Genomic DNA, 26,488 nt, shown 5'->3' with positions numbered 1-26,488 from the left:
GGGTACAAAACTTGGGTTATATTTTCTGAGTTCAACATAAATAACTTGTTTCTAAAGCAGAGTAGTGTTATGGAGGGGGAAAACAGTTATCTCGGCGGAATTAAATTTAAAGTAACCTATTTAATAATAAAGAACATAAATATTTTTGGTTTTTTTGTTTCTTTTTTAGTTTCTGAGTTTTAGCAACTCAGAAAGGAGGGTAGAGGATCATTGGGGATAACAGCCTCATAATGAGCCAGTTCTGCAGTGTTTTTCCTAGAAAGGCTTTTGCACATGAGTGTGAGAGGGATAGGCTGAGAGGGGCTTTCCCAGAGATGAGGATGCTGACAGGACACTAAGGGCAGGCCAGGGTCTGCATTCAGAGCTGATTTAGGGACACAAGGGAGAGTAAAGAAGCCACAGCAGCTTTGGGGCCAGAAAAGGTGCTCTGCCACATAACACTTGTGGAGATCACTCTGGTTTAGCTCAGAGGACGTGGCAAGGTGCCTCAAGGCATCTCAGTGTTTCCACAGAGAAACCCTAGGTTACCCTGAAGACAAAACAGGTTCCAATGGTTGGAAGCTAAAGACGCTCAAATTCTGGTTTTCAAACAAAGATGAGTTTTTCCCTAAGGTAAGTGTAACAGAATGGAACTTTGCCATGTCAGGTACTTGCACACTGGTGACTAAATGAAATGAAATGACATTACTTTCCTGAACAAGTGCATGATTTACCTTCTGGGGGAAATGCCATAGCTGGTGTGAGTTTGCCTGGTGTCACAGCTGCTCCTCTGAAGTTTTGAGTCAACAAATGTGGTTGGGTATTCCAGCCCACAGAATGAGGCTCACCATTAAAAGCATTTTTTTTCCCTGCATTTAATTTTTCTGTAACATCCATGTGGGTTGGCAAATATCTTCTCTGTCAAGACAATAATTTCTTTAACAGCCATTATCCATATACTTTAGGACCTTGTTAATACAGCAGTGTCAATCTTGGTGCAGACAGCATCTGGACATTAATCAGTACAGCACAGTATTAGCTTGTTTTGTGTTTATACTTGAAAGTCATCTAGGTCTTCAAGAGGCAGCTCTCAAGCAACAGATGTGAAATCCCTAAATTGGCCCCTCAAGGGCAAAGTTTTAATTATATCATCTCACAAGTTCTTCTCATGAGAGGAGCCTCACTGTATCCATTGCACTTCATTTTTTATAGCATTTCTAAAAAGTATAATTAACATTGAAGAGTGTTTCACTAACATTTATATGGTCCACCTCTCCAGTGATTGCACTGTATACCCCAAAGTTTTGGTGACAATTAATGGTTTCTACTCCAGGATACTGCTGCTATTTCATAATGCTGATAATGTCAGAGTGTATTTTGGGGGGGTCAGGGGGCAGCAATAGAAGGCCTTGATAATTTAGCTATTAAAATCTTTAAAAATGGCATTTAGCAGTAGGTTTGTTGCAATTCCATGTTCCAGCTAAAATATCTCAATGAAGGTAAATTTGACTCTATGGCCTCTCTCTTCCTTCTGCAAAGGAGCTTTTCCCCAAGAGAAGTGAAAGCTAATTAGTTGTTTTTTCATGATAGATTAAAAGAAAAATGAAATAATTAAATTTTTTCTGTTCAAAAAGTGTTTTGCTAATATCCAATACAGTTAAAATGTCATTATTGCTCCACATACTGTGTGGTACCCAGCCTTGGTACATTCTGTAAGTTGAAAGTTAATTAATGTCATCAAGGCTTGCCAAGGTAACTGGTGAACTCCATTTGAAGTGCTCCCATTTAGTCTGGTGAAAAGATGTGATTGTCTGGCTGCCTTGGAAGCTCTCTCTTTCTAAAAAGACACTTTGTAATCACTTTTTTAAAGCTCTGGTATTTTTTTCCATATTGTGCAGTGAGCAGGACTACTGTGAGTAATCAGGACTGTAAGAATTGATGCTTATATAATCTTGAAATTTGTGAACTATTAATTAAAATTTAGCTGCTAGTCGTAGCCCTTTGTAGCACTTTCCTTTAGCTGCAGCTTCTCTGGGTTCTTGAGCCATTCCATGAGAATGTCTGATGGCACAGGTAAGTGAAAATAGAGCAGAGTGGAGAATTGTCTCAGAAAGGGAACAGGAAACAGACTGACCACCCAAAGGAAGATAAAATGATTGAACTAGATTTCCCTGGTCAGGACAAAAATGTATATTTTCACTGCTTTACAGAGGTTTATGTTGAATTAGTTTGAATGAGGAAACACTATAATCTGGGAGCCCCCACAATAGTCTGTGTGGGACATAGATAGCAGTCTGGCTCATAGAAAACTGTACTTTAAAAAATATATCCTTCAGGTAACACTTTCCTCCTCCTTTGTACTGTGTAATGATGAGTGAATTCCACATGACAAAAGTAGAACATGGGCTTGTCCTCAGGGGATTCCTTGCTTCTATAGATCTATTAAAGAATTATTTAATTAATTATGAAGTCACATCTTTTAGATCAGAAGTGTGTGTATACACATATATGTATGCTTGTGCATATATATCAAACTTCATTTCTTCTTTATGTTATCCTTTACTTCAGTTTTAAAATTTTATATTCCCCATCTTCAGTTGCAGGCAGCTGGAATGAGGCACCAGGTGTCCACTGCTGCCTTGTGGACAAAACTGTGGTTTGATGGGCAGGCACCTGGAGGGAATCACTACCTCCAGTCTTTGTCCTGTACAGAAATTGCACTGAGCATTCAGAGCTTGTAGCTTGTGTTTGTATAATCAGGATCTATCCTGATGAGCACATTTCCATGCTCCACAGTTTTGTACAGCTGCCAAATGCAATGAGACCCAATAAAATGTAGGCTTTGGTGGCTTTCTTGCTTCCAAAGCTTCTTCAAGCGTTTATAACAGTAATTATGTCAAATTATGTAAATTAGCCCAGAAAAGACTCCCATCAGCTGGGTGGTGCTCAAGAATTTTATTGTTCAGGCTGTTTGTCAAGCCTTCTCTTAGGGAAATGTTTATTTTGGAAATAATCTTATGCTGGAATGTCTTCTGGGTGTTTGACAGCTCACCTTGTTCAGTCTGTCTCACCACTTTTTTTGTTTAATCAGAACAAAGTTAGAGCTTGTAGCAAAAATGCAATAAGCAAGCAGAAATTAGACAGGGCAGATAAGAAAGAGGCAAGAATTACATGGTAGTGAAAAGGTCAGAATTTTAGTAAAACATGATTTGAAGCATGGTCTCAAGGAAGCTGCTGTGGCTCATGAACTATCAGGAGAGGCAGAGCTCAGGCTGTGAGCTGGTTTTGGTGCAGACTCTGCTGGCAGCAGCTCCAGTGGAACAGGGGCTGGCACCAAGCTCCAGCTCAGCAGCATTTGTCACTGTCACTGTCCCAGCCCCCTGTGCTGGGGCTGCTGCAGGGATGGTGGTGGCACAGGAGGGGCTCCCAGCTGTGGGAAAGGGCCAGAGCACCTGGACAGGTGAGGCCCCAGGAAAGGACAACCAGGCTGAGCTAAAAACTTGGGATTAATCATTTACATCTGTTTCACATTTAGTTAATTTAAATAATTCAGCTTCCAGTGTGGTTGTCTCAAAGGTAGGAAGAATCTGTGGGGATGGACACTCACCACATCCATCATGGGAGGGAGAAGATGTTAAATGTTTGGAGGGAGTGGTTTATACTATGGCCAGAAACTATAAATAAAATTTGCTGCTGGCAGCTGTAGTTAGAATATGTATTTCCTAAATATCTTAGCAGGAATTGCTTGGGAAGGAAAAGGGAACAAGCATATTAATTACTGAGTTGTTACAGGTATTCCTCAGACAAACATGATGATTTAGATCTTATTTAAATCTTCTGTTTAGCTATATAAAGAAAGAATAGACATTAAATTACTGTATTTACGTCTTGTTCCTCCTGCAGACTTTGCCCTTCAGTGACTGTTCCCCCTTTATCTAATGCAAATGAACTGTTCAGTACTGCCTGACCCACAGCACATCCCAGAGCAGCACAGGAATGCAGGATTGAGCTGCTGGGCTGGGAAGCAGGCAGAGAATCTCTGCACCAGGTTCAGATGCCCCCTGGCTGGGCACACAGAGTGCAGAGCCCAACACCATTCCTCAGCAGCCCAATCCTAATGCCCACTCGTGTTTTCATCCCTTAGCCAAGGACATCCCTGCCAGAGGGATCCATCCCAGCAGAGCTGTGTTTCTGAGGAGCAGTGGCCACATCCCCTTCAGCAGATCCTCCCTCTAGAGAGCCACAGGCTGGCAAAGCAGCACCAGTGGCTTGTCAGGAGTTTGGATTGCTGTGGTGTTTCTGACCACAGAGGATGCAATGCTCCCCAGGATGTCTCTGGGCTGATGCAGAGCTGTGGAATTAGGCAGTGCTGTTTGCCTGGCAGCTCACAGCAGAGAGGGATGGTCATCCCATTAAAGAGACACAGACTTTGATCCTGCAGGAGGAATATAAAGAAAAACAGAACCTAATTACTCAATTAAATGAGCCAACAGACTAGGCGAAACCCTGTATTTTTAGTGAGGCAATCTGACTTTTAAGTAACCAGCGTTGCCAAGTGTGGAGTTCTGAAGCTCAGACATAAAAGAGCACTTCCACAAACCCCAGGGGCCCAGTGCAGGGGTCCAGTACATCATCAGCATTTCAATATTTAGGAATTCTTTGCCCATTTTTTGATCAAATATTACCCCAGCTTGCCTGTACTTCATATTTGAACTAACTGGATAACTGCACAAGGTGTTACAGCTGGAGGACAAGGAAGCTGAACCCTTGTTCTGCTTAGACATGAGAAAACTGTAGTTAATGGTTCAGTTTCATTTTGCTCCAGTAAATTTGTCCCTAAGACATGTGTAACTTAATAGTCTTGTCATATTTTAATATGACAATATTAATTCTAAAGAAGGTGTATTAAAATATTTCGTTTTATTCACCATGAACTACGTCTTACGATAAGCCTATAAACATTTTATTACCATTCATGGAGAATGGAATTGAGAAGTACAAAAATCTGAATGTATACAGGCCTTCTCCATTTTGAATACTTGACTGCAACTTAAATATGAAAATGTCTTTCCAAAATCATGCGCAGAAATACGGAACCGAAATAGTACTATAACAATATTTTGTTTCAACAACTGATGCTAGATTTGCTTGGCATTTGTTGCTGACTGATGTTAAATTTACTTGTTAATTATTGCCACAGCTAGTGGTAACCAAAATTTCATTGCATCAGTTTAGTTTTCTATTTGGAGTCATTTTCTAGTAGCAAGTTGTAATCTTTGCAAATTGGTGTAGAACTTGCCAGCTAGAAAGTTGGTGTGAAACACAGCAGTAAAATGAGCTTTTAGTGGGTGCATTTCAAATCTTTTCTAGCATATCACATTATGCAGTATTTACTCTCCTGAGAACTACATTTAAGCTCCAAAGACACTTGTGCTGAATTAATTTAGAAGAAAGTTAACACATACCCATGTTTTTCCTTCAAAACAGATACCCTATTTGCATATTTTAGCATCTAATTTGAAATGCCACATTTATTTACAAAGAAATAATTTGCTGGAGTTGCACATGATCCTTGCTAACTTCAGGCTGCATCCAGCAGTCACAGGTGACGAGGTGACAACAATTCCATCACTGCCAAGGCACTGCATGGGCCAAATCCAGAATGTCTCCTGAACCCAACCTGGGTGGCAGCCAGCACTCACCTATGCAGGGCCTGAGCTGCTTTGGGTTCCTCCTGAGCCCTGCTGCTCCAGTCTCTGCCCCAGCTGTGGGAGGGAAGAAAGCAGTTTTGCTGTTACTATTTCTAAATAATGGAAACAAAACTCTGTCCCTATCAAGTCAGTAAAAGTTGCATCTTTAAATCCCAATGGACATAAAAGCAGTGTGTATGTAGGCAAGATTTGGTTACCAAGTAATCGTCTACAGTCTGAGAACAGATGAGAAAAATGTTCCCATGGAAGTCAAATAAATCAGGATGAAAAAAATGACAAGAAAAATGTTTGTTATTCAATGAAATGATCAGGCCATCAAGCATGGTGTCCTGAACCCAAGAGTGGTGACACTCAGTATATTAGACAAGCAACCAGATTACTTTCATTACCGTCTGAGTAAACTACACAAGGCTTGTGCTGCAGCAGCAAGGACATTCCTTTCCCAATATCAGTTATAATCAGACTTGTGTGGTTAGTGGGGAAAAAGCCATTTTCAATAACTAGACACTGTGATCAGATCCCAAAGAGCCCAGCCTAAATTCCCATGTTAGACTACGCAGATCAATTGAAATACTGGTGCAAATTCATTTCCTAATTTTCTTCACTTGGCACTCAATTTATTTCTTAGGCTCTAGAGACTGGTTTAATCATAAGCATGTAATGATAATGCAAGTAGTTCAGTTTCTGGGTTAAAATGCATTAAGCCTCCTTCTTACAGAGCATTCAGATTAGAAAACTTAGATTAATTAAACACAACATACACACAAAAGAAATAAAATTGTCATTGAAGTATTTTTGTTTTCCAAGGGAGTTATTTCTCACCAACACTCTCATCTAAACCCCATAAACCTTTGGAAATCTGTTAACATGGCTGCGAAAAATATAAAAATTTTAGGTTTCCTAGTTGTGCTGAAAGGACTTATCTAAATATTCCTGGAGATATTTAAAAGATATGTTGAAGTGGCACTTAGGGACATGGTTTGGTTATAGAACTGATAGTGTTGAATTAATGGTTGAACTCAATGATCTAAAAGGCTTTTTGCCACCAAAATACTTCTGTAATTCTATATATCACAATAATATTACTTCAAAACCAAGTAGGAAGGCAAGACCTTGGAATACACAATTTGCTGCATCACAGATCACAAAATTAATTAAGTAGATTAATTACCTCATCCAGAAGACTGCCCCAGGCAATGGTCAGTGCTTGCCAGCAGTTCACTGTAAGTCCAGGAGGAAATTCCCTTCTTGACCCCTGATGTGCTCTCCTCCAGAAGACTGAGGCTTGATTTGTCCAAATGACCATCTCAGCATGCCTGAAAAGAGTTATCAGCACTCTTAAAATTAATTCAGCCCATCAAAAACATCTAGTCAGTCACTGAACATTGATGTCTGAGATAATGAACTCAACAAGTTTCCTACACTCTCATAAATCACAAGAGTTGCAGCAAAATTTTAATCTAACACTCCCTTTTTCCTTAGAAATTTTGTTTACCAGTTTCCTCAGTGCTATTCAGAGGTATTCATGCTTTTGAACACTAAAGGCAAGTCCCACTAATTTTCATTCCCCTACCAAGCAAAGTCCTGTTTTTGTTTCATGTTACTATATTTTGTAACTCCCTACCATCTGAATATTCCATCACACTTCAAAACATCTTTGTTGCCTCTCTCTTACACTTTAAACATCTTGAAGCAAGCCAAGATCAGAGCAGATTAATCAAGCCTGAGTTGTTTGCAGAAATCTTTTATATGTAATCTCAGAATGAAAGACAAAAAGGTAACTTTTCTGAGCTTTTCACAAAATGCATGATTAAAACATGCAAATAAACCAAATGTCTCCAGCACTCCTGCCTTTTTCTTAGTTGTATCAAGACATTGTTTAACTACACAGGCAGCTGTTGCATGGCACAATCAGTGAAAAGAAAAATTGTAAAAAATTATGGATTTTCGTTAGAGAAAAATTACCCTGCAGAAAACACTGAACAAAGCATTAACTTTGGATATTTTGTATAGGTCAAGCCTCATCCAAGACTCCAGAAGTGTTTAAATATTTAAATATTTAAATACCCATCTCTCCTACTAGAGGCAGTATAAGATGCAGCAGGTGTAGTTGTTGCTGTGAACTGACATAGTTCAGCAGCACACCTGAAGTTCTGATTTAGAGCTGGAGCATCAAAGTTGGAGCACTCAGCAGCCAGGCAGTGCTGGATGTGCTGGGTCCAGCATGTGCAGTTTGCTGAATGCTCCCAAGCAGGGCTGCAGGCAGATCTGGGCAAAGGAGGACACAAGTGTGAACATCATCCCCTTCAGTGGTGAAGAAAATAAAATCAGAAATACCAGTCTGTGGATCATCCCTCACCAACATGCATCTGCAGCTTACTGCTTTAGGTTGCCAAAAAGGGAATTGATTTCTGAGTGGCCTGTCCTGTTACTGCTGACTCGGGACAGCTGTGCTCAGGAAAACCAGCACATCATCCTCAGCTGCAGAGCATCAAGCCACATTTCCCTTTTGCACCAAGGACTTGCTAGGTAAGCCTGGCTCTCAGAAGATCAACACAACACATCAGCATCTGGATTTGCTGCCACATAAAAACCAAACAATGCCTTCAGCTGTACATTCTGCATGCAGCCATAATTACCAGGACTGATTCCCTTTTTAATCTGCTTGCCACTCTACCACAGCCATCCCCCCACGAGGCAGTGTTCCAAATTAATTCCAAAAATCACGTCTTATACCTGCAGTACTTCTTTCTACAGATGCTTTTCTGTATGTCAGGAACATTTCCTGCCCTCTGCTGATACAGTAATAATTCATGTTTGCTTTCTGAAAAATAGCTTAGTCTGGCCAATGCATTCTACTCCAAAACTTCCATTTTCTTAGTCTTATCTCAATCTTATGTAGTAAAACACATTTCCAGCTATCATATCCTGAAGAGCTTCTTGGTATTTCAGTGAAGGCTTGGATTTAATGATTTTTCAAGTTATTATTGTCCTTATCTTGCTAGCAGGACTGCAACCTGTTATAAATGTTTTTCTTTACATATATGTGGAGAAATGTTAGTAATAGGTATCTATCTATCCATATGTTCCTTCTCTGATCTTTGTGCTGTATCTCTTTAATTTTTTTCTATTCCAGTTGCATTCTCTGTATGAAACTGCATTTCTTTGTACCAGATTTAATTGCTTTTATTTTAATACCTTAATTAACAGTATCATGTGTTTCTGCATCCTGGAGAGAGTAAGCAAATCAGACCATCCAGTCTAGAGTAAATAAAACAGAAAATGATTGCACAGACCACTGAAAGTTACAGAAACCTGCCCTGGACAAACAGATGAGGCTGCTTCATTTGATTTGTCACAGCTGCAGTGTTAAAGATTTGGTGCAGCATTATGAAAATTCAGCATTTATGATCATGTAAAACCTGAGCGCTCAGATGTCGTGGGAGAGGAATGAGACAAAATTGAGATGTAGACATTAAAGTGGTGGAACTGCTGAATGATGTGTCTAATCCCACTGTCAGAGGATGTTTCACAGTATTTACACACTGAGCACCAGCAAGTGGATGGAAGTGCTTGGGAGGCTCCCTGACAGCACAACTTGAGTGCAGGAGGAGAGAAGAAAATTACTTTTTCCTTAAGAAATGGTTTGGCTGAGCCCTATTATAGCACCACTTAAATTTACATTGTACACAGTAATTAGTTGTCTTTAGTATTGGAAAAATAAATTTACATTTCAAGTGTGTCTTGTAAAAATTCTTGTTTGTCTGTAAATAAAGATCTAAATAGCTGAACAGATAACAATATATTTTTAATATATAAACCTTCTGTATATGATACTTCATACACATAAAAGCAGTTAAATGCACCTTATTTTCACAGTACTCATATAAAATATATTAGGAAGTATGTCTCTGAGTCAGAGTAGCTAACACTATACTTCAGTAAGAAAGATTTCCATTAAAATAGTTCAAATTATTGATGAAAGGTTCGAACAGCGAAAGATAGGTTATAGAGCCTGCTTTAGTTACAGCACACCTGTTAGAGCTGGAAAAGTTGGCATACAAGAAGGAGTTAATTAGTCACCTCTGTGTTATATATATCCATATCCTTTATACAGCCAAAAAGCAGAAAATCTGAACTGAATAACAACATCCAATATTTCCATGAAATGAGCAATACTGAAAATGCATTAATTATTAGATGGGATAAATTATTCCCTTCTTCCTATGAACACTTGCTTATTGCTTCAACATCCATACAGAAGTGAATCACAGAGGGAAAAAATGCCTTGGGTAATTTGAGTAATTTTCTTTGGGATTAAATTTGGTGTACTAATAGTCACTGCAGATTTACCCCAGTATTCTGGGGAAATGTAGGAGGAGATCACATGTTCTGTTTGGAGTGGAGATTGTCTCATACACCTCATCATAGTTCTTTGATTCAAATGTATCAAAGCAACAGCAAAGATGAGAGTTTCTGCCTCAAAGGCAGAGAGAACATGTAAATATTTGAGGTCACTGATTAAGGTCAGAATAGAAAATTAATAGACTAGAGAATGCAAGGATCTATACAGTGTATGTGATAGGAGGCTGCACATACTTATTAACCTTTTAAGACCTTTTTCTGAAATATCCCTGTCTAGGCAAGCAGAGAGGAGCATGGGTTTTCTCTTCTAGGTAGAATAACATGAGCTTTAATATGATGAGCAAAAAGAAAGTTTAAACTCTGAAAGGAAAATGTCCACTTTAGAGTAACTCCTTAAAAGTAGCCATCAGTCCGATTTTCAGTAGTGCTGACACCTCCAGCTCTCACTTCACACCCCTGGTCTCTCCAAGCAATCAGGTTTGGTACCTGTGCATCCACCATCCCCAGCAAACCAAAACAAATCCCAGAGACGAGCTCAGCCAGCACTGTCTCATTGCTTTGCCCAGCTGGGCACTGCAGGGTTTGCAGCACATCCAGCACTGTTCTCAGTGCCACATTACTGGATGAATTCTGCTGTAGTGAAGGACTGGGAAGGAAACCTCTTACATACAGCAAAAATGCAGAAAGTGCAACTCCAAAGGAAGCCAAAAGCATTGCTCTCCTCTCTGAGTGCCGGGATGTTGGCTGCAGACAGTGTGAACATTAAAATACACTCACAAAGCATTCAGGAGTTTTCTCTGAGTGCCAGCAGCAGCTGAGAACTTTTGTGCTTCTCACAGGAATTGCTTCAGTTTGCTTTGCAAAAACTGTGCAGTTCTCAGTCAGACTGGTTAGTGCTGACATGTTCAGACTATTTTTTACAGAATGCTTATTTATCTTATTTATCCTCTTGAGACTTTTACTGCTGTGGAGCTGCCTCTCATCATCAGTGATCTAAATCCTAATCCTGTTCAATTGTGCAGAATTCCTCTTGAAACTTGTTTCAGCCTAAGGATCATGTTTAATTTCTCATGATTAAAGATACTACCCTAGGCTACCAACTTTTTCCCTTTAAATTGGAAAGCAGAGATCTTGCCTAGAAAGGGGAAGGGAAACCCAGATGGGCAACTTGCCTTTCACTTAGCCTGAAGTCTAGGAACACAATAAAACATTTTGCAGCAAACCTAATTATGAGAGTTTGATATAAGGTTGGATAACTGCTTACTGGGAAAAAAAAGGCAAAAATTAATTAACTTAAAGGACACCTTTGCCTGCATTTGGCTTTAGGGTTCCAAATGCTAATGATGACACAGACTGCAGAAACCACTCAGGAATGCTGTAATTTGGAGCCCAAGCCAGTTACAGGAGCAAAAGAGAGCGTTAGTTTTTGATGGCTCAGTCCTGCCTGCCCAGCCCTGTCCCTGGGGTTGCTCAGTTCTGCTTTAGCCCTTACACAGCTCACCAGTGCAGCCTCTCAGCCTGTGTGGGGTGCTCAGGGAGCTCTGGTGTCAGAGCTGGCAGCACAGTCCCACTGTCCATGCTGTTCTGGGCATGTGAAGGGCTGAAAACCAACGCAGTTAAGTAGAAAAATAACAGGAAATTTTACATGAGTACCAGACAAACCATAATCCCTGTGCTTCAGAGCAGTTCTTTCATTGGTATGCCTGCTGCAAGCCTCTAAAGCTGTGTGCAGCCTCTGTGAGGCTGAGCAGGGGCTCTGCACAGCCTGGCATCTCTCACAAACACCTTAGCTCCTGACAGGGCTCCAGCCTTCCTTTCTCTTTGGTGGTGAGAAAAGCACATCTTGCTAGAAGCATCTTGCCCTCCACAGCACTCAATTCGCACACATTAGCCACTATTTAACTTTGGTGTCTCTTTTATATTCCTACAGCAGCTCCAGTGCACTCAGCAGGCTGGTTTTCAGCAGCCAATGCACAGCACTTCCCACACATCAAAAACAGCTTCCTTGGCTTTTTTATCACCCAAGTCACTTGTTTAGCACAGCAGAAAGAGTGAAGGAGTGCGAGGGGACTCTTTATCTGCTTTTTTGGGTGCTTGCTTGTTTTGTTTTTCCTTAGGAGTGGTTTACACTTTGTTTGTGTAGCTGCCTGTGTTAAAGTGTTTTCTCATGAATACATTTACTTTAACACTAGGTCTGCTCTGCAAAATGTAGAAAAAAGGAAAAAAATTGTCTCCACTGGGAACATCCTCCTTCCTCTACCCCCAAATCCACAAGGTATTTGGGTCCATTCAAGTGGAAGAAACCCTTGACTACTGAAACCATTGGGAATTAAGCAGAAAAACTCCAACTCTGCATGGCAGTCTTTTCAGTCTTAATGCTGTGCCTTCCTCTAGCTGCCATAGTTCCAAGTTCCATACTTCCCAAAAATGGAGAGAGGGAATTCTGTTTCTCCCCTTTTGACAGTAAGAAATTACAGGAGAAGCCTAAGAGTACAGAGTCATATCCCTGGTCCAGAAATCAGGCAAGTGATGGACCCAACCAAGTTCATTTTCTACCAAGGCAAAGTGGGACAGCTTTCCTCAGCTCCCACTGCAGGGTCTGAGCTGAGAATGTCTCAGGAAGGATGAGACACAGCCAATAAATGAAAGATACGAAACTAGTTTACATAACTAACAGCAACACAAGTACCTCCAGCATCAGCTGAAAACACAAGGAAGTTAAATCTGGATTTTGGGTTCAGGCAGAGACACTTGTGAGGTGTAATTCCCAATTCAAGCCAGGAGAGCTGACCCTGGGTGCCATCACTGAGTCTGCTCAGTGGAAAACCACACTCCACATCTTTCATCAAGAATAGGAAGGGCATGTTATTCTAGAAGAAAACAAGATAACTGCTCCTTTCACAATGAGAAAATATCCATTACCTCACAGTTTTATACATGAATAACCCAGTTCAGAGCTCATTAAATTAATTTGGAGGGAAAGAAACCAACCTCACTACAGTCATGTCTAGGAGGCCAAAGTAACTAAGGGAGTGGGGGAATGAGAATAGTTTGGGGGAGATTTAGGGTGAGTGTCTAGGGTAAAAGAAGAAATGGCACATGATAAAGCTTTGACAAAATTTCCATCCTAGTTTCTTGTATGTCATGCAGTGTTCTGCTTTTGGATAGCTTGGAGCTGATGCCCCCACCAGACAGCCAAATTTAACGAGTGTTATTAACAGAGATGTCAAAACAGCTGTCCAGCAGGGGGAAGATGCAGTTCACCAAGCTTTTCATTATGGAGGGGGATTCAAATACCTCTGCAAGCCTGTCTAGTGAAGCAGTCTGTGGGAAATGCATCAAGGCTGCACACACACCTACCAGCAGCATTCACGGGAGCCACACCTTTCTAATTTCTGTGCATTATTCTAGAAATGGTCCCTCTTACCCAAAGCTGTATTTAACATGTGGAGCTTTCACACCTGACCTGTATTTCATTAGCCAGGCCCAAAATACGATTTTAGAAGTCAGATGTTAGAGGAAGTTCTTGCCAAGCATTACTGGTGGGATGGGAGGGCCCCTCAGCCCCTGGATGGGCAGAGCTGGGTGGCACAAGCTGCCCTTGCTGGGAACAGCTGCTCTGGAACAGCACACTGCCTGCTGTGGGATGTGCCAACATCCCTGTGATTAGAACAGAAATCCTGCCCAGTTCTGCCTTCATAGTGCAAGGGATAACACAGACTTGAACAAAACCCTGAAGTGTGGGGTTTTTGTATGGAATTGGGTGCTTGTCTTGGGTTTTTTATAGCAACTGCTTTTTCCCATGGTATACATATAAGCAATTTAAATACTTCTGCTCTTTTCATACTTCAGCTGCACTAATCTGCTCCGACTCAATTCTTTGATTTGCAGATTAAGGCAGTAATTCTCTGCACAAGTCCAAGATGCTTTAGAGAAAGGCACTTTCAGACTTCTGTGCAATTACTCTACTCTGTGGATCTTGTAAGAAACCTCCCAGACACTGAAGTGTACAAGTTCTCTATTGCCTTCCTTAGACAGGAGAGAGGAGGAAAGAACCAACTGAAAACAGATTTAAAGGGGGGAAATGTAATTTATGTCACTTGCATGACAATTTAATTGTAATTGAGGTCTGTAGTTATCTGTGTGATAGCAGTGATTTAAAGCTTGATGCTTTAAACTCAGAAGTGAAAGCAGGGCTTGAATAAGGCAGCATTAAGCTGGGAATTGAAGAGAATCAATACTGAGGATTAGCAACAAAAGGTTATAAAAGACATTTCAGTATTCAAGGAATAAACAATTTTTTTGCATTTTATCCTTTATACAGCACACCCTGCCTGTCTTTTGCCTTATTTTTGGTGTTCAGAAGTGCAGCAGAGCCACAAAATCAGGGAACTTAAGCAAACAGGAAAGCTTTGGATCGTGGTTAAAATGCACGGCTAGAAACACAGCTCAGTTCCAGAAATCCCATTTGCTGAAATGGAAACCAGGCAATTGAGGCTGCACCAGAGATTTCACCAAAGGCTCCCTGTGACAAAGGAACCTTCATTCAAATCCAGCACTTGTCTTGTCTCTAACTGGGAAGTTTTTCACAGTAGGAGGACACTGGAATGTTCTATAATTTATATTACTCCATAGATAATAGATAATAGATATTATAGATAATATAATACCTTATATTACCCCCCAGTAATAGATAATATAATAATTTATATTACCCTGCAGTAGCACTGCAGCAAGGTCAGTGTTTAACACAAACACTTTTTTCTTTTCCCCCCAATCCTGGCAGGGAGGTCCTATCCAGAACCGCAAGTCCAAGCGCTGCCTGGAGCTGCAGGAGAACAATGAGAACGAGTTTGGATTCCAGCTGGTCCTGCAGAAGTGCTCAGGGCAGCGCTGGTCCATCACCAACGTCCTGAGAAGCCTGTCCTCATAGCAGACTGCATTTGGTACCCATTTCTTTTGCTACTGTGTAGCAATACTGCATTGTCCCTGCTGTACTGTATTCTGCCCCAGCTCCTTCTCTCCCCTTTTTTGTCCCTGATCTGATTTTGTGAGTGTGTGGAAATAGGGTTTGTGGGCTGGAAATAAGTCGTTTTTATTTCACAATGATGTTTTCAGAACATTTATAGAGATGCTGAATGACAGGTGACGGGTAGCCTATCCTAAAATATTTTACAACTGTAAATAGGAAGCAAATGGAGAATATTTATAACGCAAACTTTTATTGAATAAAAAAGTTCAAATGCTATTACTGTTTAGCTGTCTCCATGGAAATCCCGGTGGAAGTTAAGTGCTGGTTTCATTGCTTTCATTAATCCAAGCCTGATCTCAGCATGTTGCTGCAGAGCATCAGAATTCTCCAGACTTGTGATGAAAGTTCTACCTGCACACCAACAGCTGCAGCTATGGGAGGGAGCATTTCCTCCATTCTCCCACTCCTGAGATCTGTCTGGTGTGCAAATACAGGGGAAAGTGCAGTATGTGGAGGTGTACAAGATGCTCCCAGGTATTTTCCCTCTCCAGTACCACTTAATAAAACCCCAAAGAGAACCCCAGGGCTCAAATGAGGCAAGGAAGATAATTTGGTAAAAAGATAATTTGGTAAAAAGAAGCTACAAGCTACAAGAGAAAAGCAGCAGCTACTGGAAGAAAACTAAAATATAAACCCTGACATTTTGCAGTGGGTTGGCCTCTCAGTGACTGAACTTCCCTTCCAATTCTTCACTGTTCTTAAAACTCCTTTTTTTTTTAAAGGCATTTATTCCCTGGGTACCACAGACCTGGGGAAAAATGGCTCCATGCAAGAGAAAAGGTATGAATTCCCTCTGCCTGTCTCCCTGCCTTGAAGGAGGTGTGAAAGCAATTCCATATCACACTGGTGAGGAGAGAAAATTTGATGAGGTAAACCAGAACACTGGGATTACTAGAGTCTATTTCCAGTTGCTTTTATTTGTATGTAGATTCCTTCTCTTTTATTACTCTATTTGTTCTTTTTATTCTGTTTGCTACCGTAAGCAACAGCCCTAACCTGCATTGGAACTGGTTATGTGCCAGACTGGCTTCACATTCAGGATCAGCTCACAGCATTGCTTTCTGGGCTGTTCAATAAGCCTTGGGGCACATTAATTTAGGTGTTCTAATTTCTGCTATATATATTTATCATATATATAGATGAATAGTAATTATACATCTGCTTATCAAAGAAAAAAACCCTGAGCCAACAACAGGGGAAAAGTCATAGAGATGGAGATGGGCTGAACCCCTGACCTTTGACTGACTTTGGAGGCCCCTCAACCCTTTTTGAGTGAAAAAACCACACATTAAAATTAAAATTAACATTAAAATTAGAGTGCAGAGTTGTTTTGAGCAGTCCCTAATTCAGCCATTCCAGATGAATGAGGAAGAAGCTGCATGTCCAGGCAGAAAAAGCACAGAGCACATGCAGAGCAGCAGGAGACAAACTGAGCTTCCTCCCAGCAAAGACACTGAGGCTTCTGTGTGTGGAGATGCAGCCACATAAGGAAAAACAACAAATACTGGGGATACAATCAGTGTCCTCTGGATTTCTCCAGGCTTGCCACTGTGGGCCTTCTCTTTTTGGTCTGGGGATGTTTTTATTTAGGAGCACTAGAGAGGGATACCTGGCAAAGACTTGACAGAAAGGTGCTGAGCTCTGAACTGCTGTGTTTCATACCAAAATGAGTGTCCTGTATCTAGAATCTGCCAGAGAAGATTGGAGTTACTCCTGATCACATTGCAGCAGCATGCTGATCCCCACTGCCAAGTGAAAAAAAAGAACAACCCACAAAGAAAGCCCACACCCCACTGAAGTGAACCTGGTCATGGTGCCAGAACACAGAGTCATGGAATGGTTTGGGTTGGAAGAAACCCTAAAGATCTCCAGAACCACCATGGGCAGGGACCCCTTCCACTCAACCTGCTGCAGCCCCATCCAGCCTGGCCTTGGGCACTCCCAGGGATGGAGTATCCACATCTGGCCAGCCTGTGCCTCACCACCCTCACAGCAAGAAAATTCCTCCTTAGATCCACCCTAAATTTGCCCTCTTTCAGTGGGAAGGCACTGCTCCTTGGCCTGGTACCGTGTTCCAATCCCGCCAGCTCCACACCAGCTCCAGGGCTGCTCCCCTTCATTCCCAGGGGGCTGCACTCAGGAACACTTCTCTTCCTTGCAGGGAATCCCTCTCTGGTGACTGTGGGTTTGAGTGCACTGCAATTCTAGTACCTACAGCAGAATCACCAGAGTAAAAATTCCTGGGGGGAAACCCCATAAATCTGGGCTTGAAACATTACTTTATACTGCAGCAATTTGGCTATAGGTAAGATGCATGTTTCAGAATATACTTTTCCCCTTGTTTTTTATCTCAGAGAAACATTTTTATGTGGTAACATCATAAAAGGGAAAGGGGTTTAAATCTGTGGGCAAGCCTACAAAAAGGGTGCAGTAAAATGTCTGAGTGCACATAAGCATTACCATTTCTGTGCTCTGAGACCTCTGGTCTCTGAGCAGACTTTCTTTGACAAGCCTCTCAGAAAAACACAGCAGCACAAGCAGAACTGAAGGATGTGGCCCCATTTCACTGGACACTCTTAGTCATGAACTGCCTCATCACTTTCTTTTTCACCTGCACAAAAATTACACAGCCACAGAAACACTGCCTCACACGGAAAAGACAAATTATCAAAAGTACCAAGTGGAAAAATAAAACTCATCTTCACTTTCTGGAAAACTATAGAGCCTTATTCAACCATCAGTTGCCTCAAAAGGTAAAAATGTTCCCTAACAATAGTTGTTTGTATTTGGGGGGGTTTGATTGTTCTAAAGAGGAAAAGATAGCAAGGAATACCATTCCAGAAGTCACATAACTGCTCAGAGTGTGGTCAGAGATGGAGACCAGAAAGATCCAGTCAGCTCCCTCTTCCTGCTACTGCTTGACAACTATTCCTATGTATTTTGATCAGTTTTTCTTGTCAAATAACAACAGGACATCTAGCACATCTCCCAGCTGATAAGGATATGGTGGCAATGAAAGGAAGCAACATTTCAATAAACCCTAATCCTTCTTCCTACAGTACTTGCTTAAATACTTATGGACAGCAAATATCTTCTCAGGTATCACTCACCCATGCCAGGATATCACCTACAGTGGTTTCCCACTGTGTTCTGTCACCCCATCAGCACAGGGGCAAGGCAGCAGCACCAGGGGGAAAGAAGCTGTGCTGGTGACATGGGGACAACGTACAGGAAGGAGCAAGTTCCAGGAATTTACTCATTTATATGTTTATGTACTGAATTTTACAAATCTACATGTATTCAGGATTACCAGCACCAGAGCTGTTCACTCCCAGCTGGAGCTCTGACAGGAGAATTCAAGATTATCCTTGCCTGCCTGATCTTTCCACCCTTGCCAGCATCTGTTTGGAGTGATAGCAGAGCAGGGTTTAGGATTGTCCTCTTTTCTGTGGAAGAGGCAGGACTGGAGTTTAGGATTGTCCTCTTTTGTTATGGGAGAGGCAGGATCTTTTGGTTTCATCTTTCTGAAAGACCAAAATTTCATCCTCCAATATCATGCCTCCTGTGTCTTTTATAAGCAGAAGTTAATCAGTCACAACTAATCACTGAACCTTTTAATGTATGTTAATCAAAGGTACTTGCAAAAAATTATAATTAAGCAAGTAGCTGTCATATGTCATTTTATACTGGGTGGCACCGAATACTTACTTAGCTGAGATGTAAAGGGAAACAGATTTCGTAAGGTCATACTTAGATTGTATCACAGTTTTGCTTACAGACTTAAATGATATGTGTGTATCTATCTCTACATCATCAAATACATGTAAATTTATATATAAAACATAAGCATGCATGTACACAGACTGTTAACTGGCCAGCCACAACAGAAGAAAAATCATATTAAAGTGCACTTTATCCAACTGCAGTCTTACAGACATGCAGATGAGACACCAAAATGTCAGGTTTGGTTCACAATTACAGCACTGCTGCACAGAGCACCTTCAGCACTACATCTGTTTTTAATGTGACAAAAAAAGCAGAACACATCATCCTATTTGAACGTTTGTTCAAGTGAATGTTAAAAGTCTTCCACTTCTTCTCCAACCAGAATACAAAACAGCTGTGCTAATACAGGGGCTCAGCAGGCAATTAGCATGGCTTTTATCTATCAGTGTGTTCTCTACTGATTTTCTAAATTTCCCCCTGCTACACACCTTGCCTTAAAAATACTTAGAGGTGCAGAAATTGAGTCTCAGGTCTGTCATTTATGGCTAAATTCTAAAACAGCAAAGCAATGTATTTTTGTTTACTGACTAACATTAGTTTTGCATTGTCAGGGGAAGTGACTACCTGAATTCAGTCTTGTTCTGAACAGTCTGAGGCGATTTTTGTGATAAACCATCTGAGAACTTTTTTAACACTAAAAAACCATAGCTTTCATGGTAATGTATTACTTCCAGTGAAGTAGCCTCATTTGAGGTGCATATGTGATAGGACAGAATTTTTCAATTATGAGAATATCATCTTAGGATATGAAAACAACAAATATATACTAGTTGCAAAAGGCCAAAGGTGCATGAAATTTTAATTCAGCTTTTAAAAGGAAGGAAACTGAGTATTCTAAGTAAACTGGGCCACAGTTTGGAAGGTGGTGACTGCTCAGACCTGAAAGTGATAAGTTCAGCCTTTAAACTCTGCTGACATTCTTGATCAGAAGTCAAGAGTAGTCAAGAAGGTAGTTTTGGGGTTTTTTAATAAACAATAGCAGGCAAAAATTTTAAACACTGACTGTGTCTTACTCCTAGAGAACCTCAGCTCTTGTCAGCACACACAAGGAATGCTGTGAGCCTCAGCTGGTCATTGGGACTGATATTCCCTTAGCTGCTGTCATTGCTAACACCACTTGAATTTCAGAGTTTTGTTTCCCCATCTGGAACACTTGCTCTAGAACTGGCACACCAACAGCTAACCTCAGGAAGAGCTGCCCATTTTCTGCAAACACAGATAGGAAATACCTATATTGAAGTGCCCATAAGTGCCAGATATTCTCATACCTGTTGCAAATATTTTTACTGCAGATGATAAGTGCACTCATTCCAATTCAAAACAAACCACCAAAGGCCACATTCTTATTTTCAGCATCTGTTAATAAGGGTTTTCTGTGCACCATATTTTTGTTATTTACCATTATTTTATAGTTTTCTATATTCTAGACATTGTTCAGCTATATAACAAGAAGTATCACTTGAGTTAAATGCTCTGGAAATGCTGACAATTAAAGAGGAAATTCTAACAGTAAGTCCCAAATATGTCAAGAGATCAGCTTGAATAAGCAGTGGCAATCACAAAAAAGATTTTGCCAGCAAAATTAGATGCTGAGACCTTTCTAAACAGTAGGAAAAGTACAACACAAGCACTGCAAAGGCAAGAATTAAAAGCTATTGTATGGACAGCACTTTCCAAAACAGATCTTGTACTTTAGGCATTTTTGCTGCCATATCTCATCAGATGTGGCAGCCATTCAGAGAGAGCTTCTTTTATTAAGAGATGAAGACAGATCATCACATTAGAAAAGTGAATAACCCTGAGTTTTACTGTTCCTCACATGCTTTGCTACTGAGCACTTTTTACCTGGGTAACATTACACGAGGGAAAATACACCAGCAAACCACAAAACCTGTATAAAAAATAACATTTCTGGCAGGTATTACTTCTCTAATTTGCCTTCCTTTCTTATTGTTAGAAAACAGAGTCCAGATTCAATGGAATTACTTGGAAGCCTCACTGGCTGACTGAGACACCTGATCTTCCTGCCTGCAGCTGAATCAATGTGTGCCGCCTCCATTCCTCTGACCTGTGTGTATTGTGCCTAGGCACTTAAATGTTAGCTTTCTGTGTACTTAGCAAGCAAAATAGGTGAAGAAAAAGCCTCCCTTACAGCAATTTTTTTTTTAGCAGAGTGACAGAAGTATTCAAAGTGTCACTTCAGACTTGAACCTGCTTGTATTTAAACCCTTTTATTGTTCCATAGCATGACTTCCTCTACTTGGCCTCACAATCAATAACTCCTGTCAAGGATGGCTGATTTAAATAATTCTCCTTGAAAGGAAAGCTTTCAGGTATTAAACCCTTGACCGAATTTTCCTGGGAGAGATTGAATCACATGGAGCTTTCCTCATCTGGAAAGATCTGAAAAGAATTCTGTGTGTCATATCTGAGCTCCCACGAGTCAAGTGTTGCTGGTGTAGTTCCAGAAGCCTGTCTGCTCACTTAGACTGTCTGCAGAAGTGGTCATTTGCTTTATGGAAAACATTTGGGAAAGGTGACTATTACCTGAGCCAAATTAGTTTGGGAGCAGCATCTTCTCTTGTATATCACTTTCTGTGGGACCACTTGCAGTGGCACACTTTGCAGGAGGAATGTGGTGATAAAAACCTGCCCCATGATTATTAATTCCATTGTGGCCCTTGATTATTAATTCCATTGTGGCCCTTGATTATTAATTCCATTGTGGCCCTTGATTATTAATTCTATTGATCCATGCTGTTCTTTTACCCCAACATCATGTCTTGCACTGTTTAAGGGCACGGTAGAATCCACAGATTATTAAAGATTGCCACATGAGTCAGAGGTACAGGAAAATTGAGTTTTCCAGCAGATTTTGCTGTTCCCAGTGTTTTACCCAGAAATAGCACCTGTATTACTCTTGCTTTTTAAAAACTGAGCAGAAATTCCTCTGGCACAGATGATACTGCCAGCAGTTCCCTGTGAAACAGGTTTATAGGATACCTTTCTGACCCTCCTGGTGCTCCACTGTGAGAGTAATAACCACCACCAAAACAGTGTAAAACAGAGTTGACAGCTATAAAAGGAAACAATGAACTGGTACAAACACACTGAGGGAAAAAATGAGTTCAAGTCCAAGTTTGGCTTGAGGCCAAACAAACACACACAAGCTAGCAGACAAGCATCCAAATGCAACCCTAATTTCACCCTGGAAAACCTAATTTGAACCCGAATTTCACAGCTGGAAATGGGAAGGGGTTGGACCTGGGAGCTGCTCAAAGAGCTAACACAAACCCTGCTGCAGAGTGTTCTTGTATTACCCATTACAGCAGCTCCTGTGTGCCTCTGCAGATGCTTGGGCAGGATCACCAGACACTGGATCAGTGACAGGGACACTGGACAAGTTACAGGGACACTGGGTAAGTGACAGGCACACTGGGGTAAGTGACAGCCCTGCCCTGCCCTGCAGCAGCACACACTTTGGGCTGCCAGCAGTGATGTGTGAAGCAGCTGGCTGTGCTTGCAGCCCTCCCTGCTGGGTACCAGGGCTTTGGAAAAGTGTCCTGGTGCTCTGTCTGCATTTGTGGGCTGCCCTTGCTTCCCTCTCCCCTGGGAAGGGTGAGGCTGGCTGAAAACACACAGCCACAGTCCCCATCCTTGGCAATGGCTCATCTCAGTCTCCCATTCCTCCAGCCACATGAAGCTGAGCAAGATCTGAGCCTCTCCCAAACAGCACCACAGAAACACAAATAAAGATGCTGCAATAGTTGCCATAACAACTGCTTTTAGCTGGAATAGGAGTAAGGAATACAATTTCTTTTTGTCCACAAACTAACAATGCGTTCATTATTGCTAAGCAAAACCTTGTAAAGAGCTGAGTTCTTTTGAAGCTGTTAACCTTGAGGATGTATTTTAGATCTGCCTTTTACACTTCAGAATAATAACAATTCTAATTAATACCTTAAGTTCTGGTACATACTTCTCCAACTTCTGCCCACATATAAAGCCCAAGATTTTTTTGAACAAAATTACTGAAATAGAGATAACATCAGCTTGTTGTAGAAAACATCACCTGTACTTCACAGGTAGAGTCCATGTTTGTCTTAAAGATAAGTTCTAGTTATCAGTGACAGCACAAGGCAACAGTGACCACTGAGATCAAAATACTTTTCTTTATCTCATTATTCACCAGTCTATAGGAAGGGGACAGGGGCTGAATTTTTCATGTGTTGTCACTTTTGTAGGCTGCACTTTCCAGAGATTCAATCCACCCTACACTGTTTTGGTTTGGCCTGGAACTCCTGCTGGGGACCAGGAAGGGAGAGCCACGAGCAGCTGTGGCTGCAGACATGCCAAGAACCAGAGGGAGAACAGAGAAGGGAAAAAGGGGTTTGGCAAAGGGTGCAGGACACACAGGGGTGGGTGACAAATCTGTGCTTTGAATCGCAGCACCTTGCATGAGATACATGGAGTGACAGCCTCATAGATCAGAAAATAATTCTCAATTCTTAAGGTAGGAGGGATTCTGCAACTGTTCAGCCTCACCTCCTGCCTAGCAAAGCTGGGTGCTGGGGGCACAGAGAGCACAAGCTAGGAAATTCTCTTCAAGGTGACTGAAAAACTTCCAGTATTTAAAACAAACAAACAAACAGTGGGAGTGTGTGGTGGAGAGAGGAGCTGCACACAGATGGTTTGCAAAGTCTTGGAAAAACAGAACATGTTTAATAGCTGGTCACAGAGAAATCAAGCTAGCATAGCACTCTGGTTATTTATTGTGTTGTTTAAAGCCCCAAATGCAATTTTCTGTAATTATCTCGCAGATATTTCTAGTGCTGCACTCTCTCTATTCATAGCATCCTAGGAAAGGAGTAATTCCATGTCCCCTGGAAGCTGCCAGCACCACAGCCACTGGCTATGCACTGTGGGGATCCAGATGCTTTTTCCAGCTGTTACTGGAAATAGCAAATGTCAAATTCTGCAAATATCCGTCCTGGCAGCTTGGGAATTTGGGGCCAGGCCTGATCCCCCACTCCCACAGATGCTCAGAAAACTCTGCACCAGGGCTGCCATTCCTCACACAACACAACACAACGCAACACCATTTCCATTTTCTAATTAGTTTTCGGAAAACTGATCACTTTGCACAGCCCATGCACTCAAGTAGATCATCCTGCAGGAGAAATTCCCCAGCAATTCACCCCAAAGAATTGTTCCATGGGATCTATTATAACCTATCCCTGAATATATTTACATAAATCAGCTGCTGTGTCCAGGGAATCATTTCCCAAAGCAGGTTGCTCCTGCCACTGCAAGGGCACAGCACAACTGCACCTCTGTGAGCTCCAGCCAGCAAGCAGCCAAAATCATCCAAAATCATCCAGAATTATCCAGAATTATCTGCTCCTAAACACTGCTCTGTACCCATGCATTCAGACCAGCCACAACAACATGGCTATTTCCAGCTCTGTCATCACATTTTTACAAAAAAAGCAATACAAAAATTGCTGCTCTGAGTTTTCCTGAAGACAAACTGGTCAAGAGCCCAGGTTGGGCACGAGAATTCCATCTCTGATGATATTACATAATTATGTTTCTAATGATGTTATAAAATTATAAGATTAAGCTATTTGAACTTGGCGATCATTTACCTTTTCAGAACTGATACCTTGTAATTGCTGATCATTTTGTCACTGCAGCAGTTTCACCAAAATACTAGACTTAATTTTATACTATTACAATGAAGTATTTACATTTACCATAGAAATAAAAACAAATGACCATTTACCAAACAAAAAAAAGGGCACATGTCAATGTTACAGCCTTGGAAACAAGACTTAATATAATTAGGCAGGGGAAAGAAAAATTTAAAAAGGAAGAAAACCTTTTTAATCTTTCCAAAATTGCCATGGTTCATAAAACAGCAATATTTTATGACATTATATGGTTTAAAGTAGCTCTGGAGAAGCACTAATTAGGTCTCACAGTTTAAAAATAAATAAATAAATGTACAGTATCAAACTCATTGTTTTGAATTCCTCCTCAGACCTTGATAGGTGCTCAAGCCTGAATGAAATATTTTCTCCTTGACTTTTTAGACACTCTTTTCTATGGCCAACATTGCTTTGCAGGTTTCCAGTGAAACAAACTTCTGACACTTGCAGGTTGTGGTATGTGGAAATTGCCAGTCTACAAGGAGTTTCAGGGAAATTGTAATGAAAAACTCAGTAAAAGTTATGATAGGAAAAGAAAAATTTGCCAAAAGTTTTGAAAGGACTTGAAGTGTTTAATTTCAGTGATTAGTGGATTAAACACTGAATCCTGCCATGACCCAGGTTTTGCTTAGCACATGCTCTTCTTTGTGGAAAAAAAAATGTCTCTGCTGCACCTGGCTTCTTTTTTAAGCTTCACCTTCACCAAAAAATTATTACAGAAGTAAGGGAAGTAATTCCTGAAGATGGGACTGGTTGTGTCCTCTGAACCCCCTCATAGGTTCAGTCACCACTCACAAGCAGCAGGATGAAGTGTGCCTGTTTTCCCTTTTCTCAGCAACTAACACTGCTCACACTCGAGTGGCAGTTTCATTAAATTACCTTCTTTCCCCACGAATAAAAGCTCATTTTTACCATCTTTCAGGGAAGTGACTTTCCTAAGCAACACCTTTTTCAAGCAGTCTGGCAAGGGTTTTCCTCTCTTCAGTGTGCTTTATCCCAGTGTTTCTAAGTTATTGCAGTGGAGCCACGCTTCATGAAGAAAAATTGGAGCTGCTGCTGCCAGCAGGAGCTTGGTGCTGCACATTATCACGAGCCCAAGGTTTCAGAGACCCACTTCAAACACACCAGCAGCACATTCCTGCTGTTACCATGCCAAAATATCTGTTCAGGGTCCTGCAAGCAACACAACTGGATAACAGGTACTGTGGTGCTGGCAGGTGCATGCTGTGCTGGAGACGTGCAAACTTCTCAGATGATCTTTTTACAAGGGCTAATTTTGCCTCAGAAACAAAAATCGATGCTGAGGGAAATTCCCCTCTCATTACACTCTGGCTAATTTTCCCCCTCTCTGTTTTTTCTGAGTGTTCTCAGTTCGGATCACCCTGGCATCTTCCAAGGCCCTTTGAACACTGAGCTCACAATGCTGCTCAGTCACCACATTTAATGTCAGCCACTCCTGGGAGCACTTAATAAATTCTTTTCCCCTCCCATTCCAGTTAGATATTTGGCTTGGATTTCTATCTGAGCATTTTGAAACAATAGTACTAAGAGTGCTGGCTTTGCAGTGCCTTTACCATACAGCAGGTAGTTGTCACATAGAAATAAAACTGTGAAGAATTTCACAGAGTAAATCAGCCATCACTTCTAAGTGACACATTCTGTGGATCCTCAGCACACACAGAGTTCCCTGTCAAGTAATGTAAGTATAGCAAAGGATATAATAATTAATTAATAAAACTGATATTTGAAATAGAAAGCCTCATCCAAGAAGAAGCAGGGCAGAAACATCTTCAAAAACCACCCCATGATCTACAACTTGAATGAGCTCACTGATAGGGCCCCTCTTGCCAGAGGATTTCAAAGCTCTTTGCAGATTAAATGCCTTTGAGGTACCTCATTATTCT

General features: G+C 41.2%; 1 protein-coding gene across 3 annotated transcripts in view; it reads left to right on the top strand.

Moving 5' to 3' along the window:
- The window catches only part of GALNT18 (polypeptide N-acetylgalactosaminyltransferase 18), a 179,917-nt gene extending 164,614 nt beyond the window's left edge, over positions 1-15,303 (top strand). For all 3 annotated transcript variants that reach the window (XM_033062516.1, XM_033062514.1, XM_033062515.2), the window contains one exon: positions 14,842-15,303. In XM_033062516.1, the coding sequence (XP_032918407.1) occupies positions 14,842-14,988 (147 nt within the window). In that variant the 3' untranslated portion in view covers positions 14,989-15,303. The remainder of the gene's footprint in view (positions 1-14,841) is intronic.
- Positions 15,304-26,488: the final 11,185 nt, after the last annotated feature.

Source organism: Catharus ustulatus, chromosome 6, assembly GCF_009819885.2.
Source record: "Catharus ustulatus isolate bCatUst1 chromosome 6, bCatUst1.pri.v2, whole genome shotgun sequence".
NCBI classification, from domain to species: domain Eukaryota; kingdom Metazoa; phylum Chordata; class Aves; order Passeriformes; family Turdidae; genus Catharus; species Catharus ustulatus.
Note: the sequence above shows the minus strand (reverse complement) of the source record. Positions and strands in the feature narration are given on the sequence as shown.